The sequence below is a fragment of the Oxyura jamaicensis genome, chromosome 12 (genome assembly GCF_011077185.1).
Source record: "Oxyura jamaicensis isolate SHBP4307 breed ruddy duck chromosome 12, BPBGC_Ojam_1.0, whole genome shotgun sequence".
Lineage (NCBI taxonomy): Eukaryota > Metazoa > Chordata > Aves > Anseriformes > Anatidae > Oxyura > Oxyura jamaicensis.
Window position 1 is genome coordinate 12924184 of NC_048904.1, and position 13028 is coordinate 12937211.

The following is a 13028-nucleotide window of genomic DNA, read 5'->3' on the forward strand; positions in this document are numbered from 1 at the left end:
GCCCCAAAACTGAACAAACCTTTAATATTTGTACTTAAGTGTTTGCAAGGTTTGTGGATTTGTGCTGACATCATCGATACTTTATGTGAATGTCAGGTGCCATTATCATGGCAATATTTATTACAACAATTGGTTATGAAAAAGACTGGTACCAGAAAATTTTAAAGAAAGTGTAAAGTCATTTACTTCCTAAAATTAATAGAGAGTGGTCAAAGAGTTATGCATATAAAGAACTGACGGTTACATTTAATTAATTTACTAGAATTTTACCCGCTATCAAGTTTGAAAAGAAGTTAAAAATGTATTTAGCTAAAGAAGCATGTTTATCCATTTCATGATTCATTATCTGAACTACTGTGCATATACGTCATTAAAAAAATAAGGAAATAACATTGTCATAAGGTAGTAACTAAGAAAATGAGTTCTGTTTTTTTTTTTTTTCTTCTTATGGCAACATCTACAACTTTTTTGAGAAACCGAAAGTTATTGTCCTCTTCAAACATGTTTATCAGCAAGTCAATGAAACATTTATTTTATGATGATCAATTTCAAATCTATAACATTTATTGTAATGTTAAACAATAGAATGCAATTACAAAAGGCAACCACTATTTGTTTTTTGTTATATGAACTATTTCCATTGGAGACATACCTTTACCAAAAAAGGGAAGAAAACTTCATTAGTTGTTTTTTTCCTTTTTCTTTCAGATGGTAGACAACGGAAGAATGATGACATCCCGATCAGTCTAACATAACATATGTAGGTTACAGTAACAAGACAGCTTGCTTAAGTTAGATTGTACCAAGCCAATGTGAGGTGAGGCGACTATTAATCATTTGTCGATGACTGCAGGCCCTTATCAGCCTCTTATAGATACAATGAACTTTATATCACATCCACCAGTGGCAAAGCTACAAGGGATTTAAACCACAGTAGTGTGACACTTTTTATAGATAAAACATAAATCTAGACAAAAAGTGAGCCTGACTTGCATCATCTATTTCCATTTAGCAGTTTTAGTAAACACTTTATAATACTGTTTTTCCTTAAAATTTTAGAGACCTAGTGTGTTCCTTAGTTTTAAGAGGTTTCTTTTTTATTTGTAACAAAATCACTGATGGAAACTAATTTAAACACAAAAATTTCACGGAAGAAGCAACTGACTTGCATGTATGGAGAAGATAAATTGAACTTATTTTATGAGTCAGCTACTGGACTGTCTTGACAAGGGTACTGAATCCTACCACTGCAGAGCAACCGTAATGCTCACTTCTCATAGCAAAACTTATGGATAAATATGCAAAGCAGGTCAGAGAATCATGGAGAAGAACAAGACACTGGACAGGGTAAATGGGAAGTTGGCAAATGACATCACATAGCTTCTTCAATTTCTTGCTGGGATTTCAGGGCTGAAAATCTAAATCATCAGCTGCAGATGCACTCTCAATGTTAACAGGGAATCAGATCACCCAGCAGGTCCTACAGCAAGGCCAGATCCAACACATAGGGCTGAATGGGTGGGTACACTATATTCAGATGCATACACACACTTTCATATACTAGCCAGGCAAGCGGGAGCTTCCAGCAGCCCAGCTCTGGGCTGGAGCTGGTAAGGGACTACAGTCCTATTTACTCCTGGTAATTCTGTGCAGGCAGCCATGACCAAGCCCACAGCAGAGGTACAGACTGTAGTTCAAAATACCACTTTTCATTGACTGATACACTAATTAACTTCTGCAGATTCCAGTCACCTTTGGAAAACCCATCAGCTCCACGTATATAGAGCAATTTGGGGAGGCTGTTGATTTTAGAGCCGTTAACATATTAAACCTGCCAGCCAATAATATGAACAACAAATTAAAGTTCAGATTAACAAAAAAAAAAAAAAAAAAAAAAAAAGAATGAAACATAGCTTGATCACTCATTCTTTGATTTGAGACCACTGACAAATACACTTTCTCATAAAATGAAGCCTGTGCTGTACGTGCTATTCTTACATTCTTGGACATAGTCCAAATTAGGTAGATATTTACTATCATCATATCTTTGTGCCCACAATTCACTATGGGAATACATTCTTTTTTAACACGTAAAATCAAATGTCTGGGTGAAACCTAACTGAAAATTTGCCTATGTACATTTAATATGAAATTACTGAAGTAAAATATAATTCCTGTGAAAGGATACCCAATGAAGTACTGAAATATTTATGACCTACCGTAGCGTGGTTTCTGGGGAACAGCTGTTTGAACTTCAGAGGAACAAATTTAATTTGGTAGAGTGGGAAGAGTTGAGTAGGATGCCAGCTGAGGAGCTGGTGAGGCAATGCTTATAAAGAAGATTTCATCTTAAAAAAAATATCTCTTTCTCAAAGATGGAAAATCAGCTTTTATCAGAAATAAATTTTCTGAAGAGCATCTGTAGTTCAGAAAATGTATTCATAAAATTAGGCTCAAGTGATCTTTTTTATAGAATAGTTCCACATTTTGCAGTTCAGTATGACTGAAATTCCTTTTCAATATTAATTTTCTTTCAGCATTTCCTCTAATGAAACTTCCAAACTTTCTATAACACACAAATATTTGAAGGACAGTGCTGCTTAAATGCTTACTAAGTAGATGCAGAGTACATAGCAGCTTCCAGCCCCTGCACTGGAGGAAGAAGTAACAAAGATAATTAGACTCCTTTTTGGAGGGAAAAGAGCAATTCTGAAGTTCAGTTAGGACCATACAGCAAGTCAGCCTGTGGGAACTGCATAGCTAAAGCTTGAAACACTGTGCATCTTCTTGCTCATCTGGCTCTATAGCCTCTGCAGTCAGCCTGTCTCCTTTCATTAACTGGTTCTGTGCCTTGCAAAGCAGCATGATGCGGGGGTGATTTGTACTGCAGTAGCAGTATTCTTGGCAGACTTATGACCTTTACCCAGTGGAACCAATGGAAAATGAGTCTAGCTGGGTCTTTTATTGACTGCATTTCCATTATCTTCACAGGTGCTTTCTTTCTTGGCTTGTTCTTTTATCTTATTATGGACAGAAGCTACATTTACTGGACAATAGCTGCCACATTGCTCTCTTTTCATTTCCCAGAAAAGATCACTAATACACTTTTTAAAGTTATGTCAGACCTGTCGAATTCTTTATCACTTTTAAAAACAAACTTTGTTGTTTCAGCAAGAGCATCATTTAAATGTCTTCATAACATGGTATTTCTACCCACTGATCTACATAGAATATACCCATTTTTCAAATATTGTCCTGTGTGTTCCTCTACATAGCTACAGTAGGCTCACAAAGATTTAGATATTTTTTACTTGCCTGTACATTACCTATGAAAATTGGCTTTTAAAAAAAGCTCAGGAACTAAGTTACAGAATTGCCATTTATTTTATCCCTCTCTCATTTAGGTACGTACCCTATATGGAAAACATTACTCAGTTTTCCATTACAAATGAAAAGTAATGATCTGAATGATGGTATTCCAGTCATATCTTCTCTGGTTTTAATATCATGATGCAAACTGACCTCATAATTTTGTCATCATCTGTATTTACAGCCCAATAATACTTTTCTGGCAGTTCACAAGGGCTACTGAATTTATGAAGCAAGTATTCAGGTATTTTATGAATACTTTGCCCACATTTCTCGAAAATGACTTTACATAAATACAGAAATTTAAGTCTAGTGTGTGTATTGGATTAAAATAGCATAAGAACTAAGTTGTAATTTATATTATTTTGTTTTAGATTTTATTATATGGAAATGCAAGTTTTCATTGTTGACCATATTAACTTAATATGCTGAAATGCTTTATTTTTACAGATAATGGTGTTTATTCTCTTTTTCAGTATATAAAATGTACTGAGTATAAAATTGCTTTAACACATGCATAAAAGTAATAAAACCCAACTCAACCATCCTATGGGTAAAAAGCAGAAAAACAACACAGCTTGTACTAAAATACAGGCTATTCTAATATCATCAGAATTATGAAATCACTTCTGGAATAGAGTTCTGAACCAATTGTCAGTCACAAGGTATCTGATATCTTAATCTGTGGGCTGTAGTCAAGTGTCTCCATCCACTTCATCCATTTTAACAATTGTGATAGAGACAGATCCTCTGATAAGTAGCAACCAAGTTAGAGAGGTTTTCTGGACTGACATCAGCACGTAGATTTACATATGAAATGGAACAGGAATCCAGGATTGCACTTTAACTCCAGTAATATACTATGTGCACCAAGAAACATATGCTGCAATAACTGACATATCTGGGTGAACTTGCACAGCAAGTTTCATATTGTTCACTCCATAAAATCTAACAAGAAGATAATAAAAATGTGGATGGAAGTGAAACAAGTGACTGAAAACATCTATGTGAGGAGAAATACATATTATGCTGCACAACTGACTTGCAGTACATGATCATAAAATTTCACACTGTTGATATCCTGGAAAAAAGCAAGCAAACTCTTTCATGGTCGTATCTGAAATGTCCTCTCCTCATATTCCTCCCAACATCCATGCATTGTCCAGCTAAAATCTGGACATGCAAAATCCATGTTAATCACACCAACTGAAAGTGAAGCAGGACTACTTTTTGAAATAAGTACTCCTCCTGTTCAGGCTGTTAAAAAATTAGCAAAGTGATGCTGCAGCTTCACAGGTACAAGGCAGTTCTAAAACAGAACAATTAATTTTGGTCGTTTCAACTTTCATCACTTCTCTTTAGCCACCCTCTCCTCTTGTCTTTAAAAGGAATGTTAAAATTTTTTGTAATGAATGGATTCCCTGACATCTAGAGTCACATGCAGAATTTTACTTCAGAACCTTCAAAGCAGAGAGACAGAGGGAGAAAGAAACAGGTGAGAGCGTATATATGTCAGCTGAAGAAGATTTGCTGAACCACACATCAAAGCAGGTTTAGGATCCAGGCCTGTGCTGGATAATTTAAATACACAGAGGTACATCCAAACCATGCAGAATCCAGCTCTGCATTGTGGGACAATGTAGACATACTGCAACCTGTAGTCTATGACTAAAAAGAGCAATAGGAAAGCCCTCTGAGAGGAGGCTGCAATTGAAAAGAGATTAAATCAAAAAAGTCAAAAAGTATTCAGAGCACTCCACTTTAATTCGTACTGCCTGGGCTATACATAGAGTCTTACCGTGAGTTGGAATGAGAAAGTGGGCTCATTTCTTTCTGATAGTGATGCTCCTGACTGACGGGCTATGGAAAACAAAAAATAACAATGAGAAAATAACTTTGCAAATATACTTTCAGAATGTTCAAAAGTATGTAAGAGATCCTTTACAAGGATACACATTTGAAGCTTCTGATATTGGAATTTTACAGTCTTTCATCTTATCTGTGAAATTTAAAAGGGATATTCGGATCCTAACTGCAAAGTTAACAGATTATTCTTGTCTGGGTGGAAATATGTATGAATTAAGGAGTTGACCACACAGTCATTTCTCTACTGTCTGTGAGAGTGTGGGGACAGTCAGGAAACAGAGAGGGAAGGGTGGCAAAGTTTTGTCTGTTAGGTGAGTCTGGGTTGTAAGTATACAGGAAGCATGGTGCAGGGACACTTCATTGTACCTGTGCACACCCAACCATTCTTAAGGCTACACACCTGAGCCAGAGCTGATAGGGCTGGCAGGCATGGCTCTTACCTTCTCAGAAGCACTAGGGGGAATGTTAGTGGTCCCACATGAAGGCTGCTGAAGCACACATGCTTCTTAATAGAACTGCTGATTTGAAACCTGGATTAAGCTGTTCATGGATTACTAACAGTGGACTGTATTCATAAAAAAGCATGATTATTAAAAAAAAATATCTTCAAATCTTACCTGCTTATTGTAAGAATGTGCATCTGAAAGTTTGAAACTACTTTATTTGGTGTTTATGGCACTAAAACAGCTATTTGCCATAAACACCAATATTCATAAACTCATAAAAATTCAAGAATTCTAAAATTCAGAAATATATTTTGTCTCAATATATATGCTTCCAGAGAGGATCCCCTCACATTATCCCCCACATCAAAACCAGCTCTAAACAAACCACTGAAGCAATTGCAGAAATAAGTGAAAACACAAGCACAATTTAAAAATACTTGTACGAATTAGTACATGCAATGACTAAAAATAAATACTAAGTATTATGAAAGGAACTGTATTTTTACAGAAATCAATAAAAAAATCAGTACATTCACATGGTTTCAGGAAGTCAGGAGGGATGTTGTAAAATACATGCTCAGGATGAATGACATCCTAATTACTACCAAGTATGAGTCACTGCCTGGTCGTGGATACTGCAATTCCCACATGATGGCTAGTAGAAGACTGAGGATGAGACAGAAAGTGAATTAGTCTATGAACCAGAGTATCTGTCTAAATAATTTTTAGTCTAATTTCATAGTAAGGAATAGTCTGCCTTAGTTTTGCAATTTGACTTGATGTGAATAGATCCCTCCAGGGGTTGTCAAACCGAGCTCTCAGCTGGAATAATTCTGGGTTTAAATATCACTCCTCTTGTCTGTCAGACTTCACTTCTGCCAGAACATTTTTGTGTTAAGTGGCTTTCTTTTTTGAATCATCACAATGGAGGTCAGAAGACCTTCCCCAAATTAGGTGTGAACTTGGAAATCTCAAAGGTTTTTCAGGTCAAACCTGATTAGATTGAATTTACATTTAGGAAGTTGCTTGCAGAACAAGTAATCTTACTGCTCTGTGAGTACTCCTTACTTGAAAGACAGGTCTTAGTGGTGAGCACATTTTGATAATAGAGCATTATTACCACTGCAATCTCTAGGATTCATCAGTGAATAATCCAAAAGAATTTTCATTCTCCTTTGCATTTCTGACTGAGAATCAGGGAGCATATGCAAGAAGATATCCTGAATTCTCTTATATGTGATATTGGTCCAAAATTCTTGTGTTATATTTAAAGTGATGTCTGAAGTTGTCTGGAAACAGCTTGCCAAGAAGCTGAATGTGCCATTTCCCTGACAGGGCAGGAAGATCTTACTGGATCTTTAGAACAGAGCAAGACATTAAAGCAGAATTGTTTTCCAAGTTTTGCAACATTCCTTGGATAATAAGCATATGTGTAGATATAAACTAACATTATACTCCGCAATATACAGAATTGTCTTTCATATTGTAGTAAAGATAGTGTTTAACTTTAAAGACCTTGAAAATTAAGAAAATTCAGGTAAGACTCCGTCAAACACTGTATTTTAAAATATTTAGTCCCACAAATATATATTATAAATCTGGAACTTTGCCCTGTGCCCCACACACCTTTTCCAAGGATTTGCAGCTCTCCTATGAAGTAATTTATTTTTTTTTTTTTAAAGAAGCTGTTTATATTTATAGCTGGGTAATGTATAATATTCAAAACTATCTTACTTCTTTCTGTCTGTCATAGTTTACAGCAGCTGCTAAACAATTTCCATTTCAACAATTTCTCCTGATAGCATAAACTCAGTTTTTGGTAAACTATCATAGGTTGTAAAATACAATTTTAGTATATCGGTTTTATAGTTTTTAAGGCTATCTGTTCATCTGTTCTAACTGCAGCTTAACAGTATGATTGATCTATCTGCCTTTACTTCAGAAGGGTTTCTGAGATTCATTAGTCATTAATAAGTGCAAAATTTTCAATGAATCTGGAAATCACACTTACAGTGGCAAGTGATGGAAAAAATAATCTTAATAAAATGTATTTTATATATAAAATATTACTTTTATATGTACGTTCACTGTCTAACATGATTATATCCTGCACTGTCTTACAAAATATCATATGCATTTCAAAATGATACACAAAAATCTGCCGTCTGGTGGTGCTGTTGCCATAGATTCCAACAAGGGACAAAAAGGTTATATAAAATGAATGAAAATTTAGAATAAAAAACCTCCTTATTTATCTTCTTATCTTTGAAGTCCATAAGATAAAGCAGAGTAGATATTACTGATTTAAATAATCAAAAAGATACTATCTTGAAACACATGTAAGCATGAAAGGTTAATCATGACAAGAATTTCAAACTGTCCTTAATTTCTTAAGCTACTACATGAGGATTACTTCTATTTCTTTTTCGTACAGCTGAAATCAGTTGCAAAAGCAAGATTGCTACAGACACATACAAACTTTTCTCCAGTTTGCGCATGTCATTTTGGGATTGGTCATTTGCAAATTCTCTCAAGTCAACTTGCATGATGGTAATAGTAAAAATCAGTGGACATAAATTTGCTTTTCTTGTACATTTAAGTATCTTAACATATATAAGAACCACCTCTGAATAAAAACTGGAAGCTAAAGAAATGACAACTTTTAGATCTTACAGCAGGATCCTGCATGGTGGAAGACTGAAATACAGGAGCAACAACCTTTGAATGTGCTCTAATCACACTGGATAACCTAGTTATGTAGACTACCTATGCATACACACATTTACTGCACGTGTGAATGCTAAGTGTGGAGATTTTCTGAAAATAACTATATGAAATTACCTGACAGATTTATAGATCTGTAAGCCAACAAAAAACCACAGCTGTATCAAATTACAATTTAACTGACTAAACTCTTTTATCTAAACACTTTTTTAAACTAATGTTATTAGTCTGAAACACACAGAAACTGATCAAGGCAGTCACATTAAAGAACTGTTGTTGCAATCACATTGGGCTTCACTAAATACCGGAGCAGTACGTTTCATTTTAAAAGATCATTTTGTTTCAGTCATGTAATTTGTATTAGCCAAAACTGACTTGCCTAAATATTCTTATCAACTTCCTTATAATTAAGCTAGTCCAAAGTTAATAAGATATTCTTATTAACTATTCTCTTTACTTAATTGAGTTCCATTTGTCTAGTCTTGCAGACATATACCGTTTGATTCTACATAGTGAGTACTAAGTAAATGCATCAAACGTATGACAATGTCAACTAAATGCATAATGTTGACATATCTCAAATAGTTAAAGCCAATTATTAATTTTCTGATGGCCTTAAAAATATTACTCTGTAAACCAAATTCTTCTTAGTATAATTACCCACATATCAATACAACTCTTCTTATTTGAATCCTTCATTTACCAGTGCTCCACGAAGTTCCAATGCTACGTTGGTCATTCATTATGAAAGATTGCTAGTACAGGCCTCTATTGGGCCCTATAGGTCCCTGGAGATAATTTGCAGTTGACATTTCAGAGCATTTCAGAGCATTTACCCTACAATAATTTAATTGAGGCAACACAGCAGCATTTACTCTTCTCACATGGGACCTGCCTCTGAGAGTTATGTGCTTTACTTAAACCATATTCATTGCTTATTATTGTTTCACCTATAATAAAATAAGAACTATGTTGCTGTGATATAAATGGAGTATGAGGTTATCTAGTTTTACAGCAGTGCCTGCGAATACCTTCATATAGCTGGAACGCTATTCTATGATTTCATACAATCAATACTCTCAGTAATCTACAACAAATACACCCTTGTTTCATATAACAGTGCTCTGTCACATAGTGAAGGTGCGTGATTTTGCACCATTTTGTGCCAGGACAAGTAGTGATACAAGGTGTAAAATACAGAAGGATCATACTAAGTGTTCAGAACTACTGCAGCTTCTTTCCACTATTCTCCTGCTCTCCTGCAGTCCCTTAAACAGTTACCTGTTCAGTAATGCGCCTTTATCATTCTAAGAAGCAATTATTTTCCATTACTCATACTAGAATGCAATTGCTAACTGGTATATATGGGTTTAAGTCATTTTGAAACTATTTTTAAGTGCTACATCATACACACCTGCAGGTTGTCAGATGCTATTGTGACAAGCTGTAATGCCTACATGATTATTCAGGATTGCAGGAAAGAATATATATAATAGATTTGCTCCTTTTCCGTAGTGGTCCTATAGAAGCTGCAGGAAGTGCATGTTTTGTTTGTGTGTTTTACTTGTCGAGTTCTAAAAAATGCTTGGTAATAATAACTTAAATTGCAAAGCTACTCCAAGAAATATTATATTCAAGACCCCTGAACCTCAGAATTAATAGGAACTGTGTAAACACTCAGAGAATTTTACAGAAAACACTGTAGGATTATACTTACTGGTGGGAAACAAGAATTCCAGGTTGCTGTATCATCACTGCTTGTACTTATGCTAACATTGCAATTGTCTATCTGTGATGCGCTTAGCCCATGAGAGATCTCTGTATCCCTTAATTCTTCATTTTGTTGCCTCTTCATGCTAGCCAGCATCTGTAATTCAGATACACTCAGTCTACTTGTCTGGTAGTTTTTCCAGTCATACTCCTATGAAATAAAATGGAAAAGTCAACAATATAGATCGGATGATGGAATAGAATATATGAATGAAATGGATACCTTGGGGGATCTTTTGGGGAATCTTCAAGAAGCTACAATACTTAAAGAGAAACAAGATTTTTATTAGAAAATATTAGTTAATAGATTTCTGTTCAGCCATGAAGATGAAGCATATTTACATATCATTACATGAAGGAGGAAGAGTACAAATATTATTATGTACTGCAGTTTGGATCCAGAATATTTGGTAAGTTGCTGTTCTATTGTAATTAAAAACATTGATGATGATGATTATTATTAATAATAATAATATAAAAGCAGAATCCCTGAAGTTTGAAAATCCAGTAGTTAAAATTGCTTAAACATTAAATGCAAATCTTGAAATAAGCCCAATAACATAGTTATAGTATCATAAACACCATCAATATAATATTTAGTTATTTCTCAAGTACAGAATAAAATTTATTTGGAATGCTACACGACAGCACTAAATTTTAAAAGTTATTTTGGAAACTTGCTAGTGTATATATTTGAAAATAAATGCCACTTTATGTTCTTTTTTCTTTATGCTCACTGGTTGAATTGTTAATGTAACTCTAACTGTTATATCTAATTTGATCCACAGTCCAAAAGCCTATCAAATGCAAAATGCTCACTTCCACTAGACAGATTATGAGATAACACTCTTCAAACAGAAGGTTATTTTCAGTGACACAGTACTTTTTTTCTCTTTTGGGAGTTCCACATACATTTTTTTTTTTTTTTTTTTGTAATCAGGAAAGCATTATTTTCTCTCTGATCCCTTTTCCTGTTAGTTTTTATTTATTTATTTATTTATTTATTTATTTATTTATTTATTATTTGCATGTCTTCAGTATCAGACCAAAACCAGATAATGAAGGATTAGAAAGATACTGCATTACAATTGGAAGTTTAACTGGGGCCATAGTTTCATTCACAGTACTGAACTGCATGGGATGTATAATACTAAGCACAATGGAAATGAATTTCGAATCAAGGACAGATTCAGGAACCTTTCTCTTTTAGTAATACATGTAATCACATCATGCAATGAAAAGAACCTTGATTTCAGCTCAAGCTCTAGAATACTTTACTAAGCATTTGCAAGAATGAAAGCATATAGTATAATTTTATTTATTCATGGCTACCATAAAAGAAATCAACAATCATTACCAAAATAGCATGTAAAATAATACTTGCTATTTTAATTCTAGGTAAGAATTCAGTAAATGTTACTGCCAAAGACTAAGTCTGTGGAGTAGCACTTATGTCATACATTTTTGACATTTTAAGTATCTCATTCTGACTACCATGATACTGGAATCATAGAATCACAGAATACTGCAAGTTAGAAGGGACCCAAAAGGATCTTTGAGTCCAACTCTTGCCTTGACACAGGATTACCTAAAAATATGTCTATCAGATTTCTCTTAAAGCTATCTATTGCAAATAATAGTCAGAAAGAAAATTAGCACTGAAATATCAAAGTAAACAACATTTGAAGGCAAGTGTGCCTGCAAGATGACAATCAGCAGGTAAATATATCACAGATATATATATAGCAGGATTTATGATTGAAGGATGCTCAAACGGAAACAGTTGTGCAAGTATGTAAATCTTTGTGAAAAAGATCATTAATTCTAAAGCCTACTGCAAACATTTTGCATTTTTTACCATGTATCTCAAATTCTCAGTTAGATGTCTTTGTAAAGGTCATTTACAGATTTTTCTACAGTCATCTAAAGCCCTTGGAAACTACTTTTTCACACAGATAAATACAGTCTGCCATTTTGTCTGTAGCATGAGCTACCATGATTAGCACAGCCACCACCCCTTTTACCTCTGCCTTTTGAGCTCAAAGCTTCATTCCTGAATCATTTGATTATTACTACCATTTTTAATCCCACAGTAATAAATGACATTTTCTCTATACCTTACTAAATGTAAGTTAATAGTTCAGCTGCTATTAGTTTTTTGTTCTCTACACATCAAGCTTGCTATGTTTTATCTGGAAAGTCTGATTTGCTTTGATGTATTAGTATTCTACCAGACCTACAACTGTTAAGATTTTCATTGATCTTACTGAAGCTGTTGATTTCCTGTTAATTTTCCTATACAGAAACCTTCTGTATTTCATTTATTTGCTCACTGTAAGAGAAGCCCTTGCTTATCTTTCTTACCTCATATAGGAACCTATCAGCATGCAGTCATTAAAATGACAGAATGAACTGGCACCGTGCAGAATAAAAACATACAGAATTGGAAGAACATTTTTCTCATCCTTCTTTTTTAATAAAAACAATACATTTCCCAAACCTGAGAGTCTTTTCTTTAAAATTTATAAAAAAAGATGTATAGATTTGGGGAATTTTTACAAAATAACTCAAAAGATTTGATTGTCTTTTCAACTTATTTGAAATTGTCTTTCTGTTTTCTTTTCCAGTAATGGTCTTGCTCTAGAAATACTGTATTCAGAAAGGAGAAGGAAATGTCAGTTTTCCACCTTTAACATCCTTTACAATAAATTCATTCTTTTAAAAGGGAAATAGTTTGGACTATATATACTGTAGCTTCATATGATGACTACAAAAAAAGCCTCTTCAGATTTTTACATAGTCTTAGCTGATTTTCAAAGACAGAATTTGAAAATTGAATTTAAGATTAAGTTC

At 34.2% G+C, this 13028-nt stretch overlaps 1 protein-coding gene across 6 annotated transcripts in view; it reads right to left on the reverse strand.

The window, feature by feature from the left end:
• CFAP20DC (CFAP20 domain containing) overlaps positions 1 to 13028 on the reverse strand; it is a 68183-nt gene that overhangs the window by 17346 nt on the left and 37809 nt on the right. For all 6 annotated transcript variants that reach the window (XM_035337827.1, XM_035337825.1, XM_035337823.1 and 3 more), the window contains 2 exons: positions 10123 to 10326; positions 5168 to 5229 (listed from right to left, as the gene is read on the reverse strand). In XM_035337827.1, the coding sequence (XP_035193718.1) occupies positions 5168 to 5229; positions 10123 to 10326 (266 nt within the window). The remainder of the gene's footprint in view (positions 1 to 5167; positions 5230 to 10122; positions 10327 to 13028) is intronic.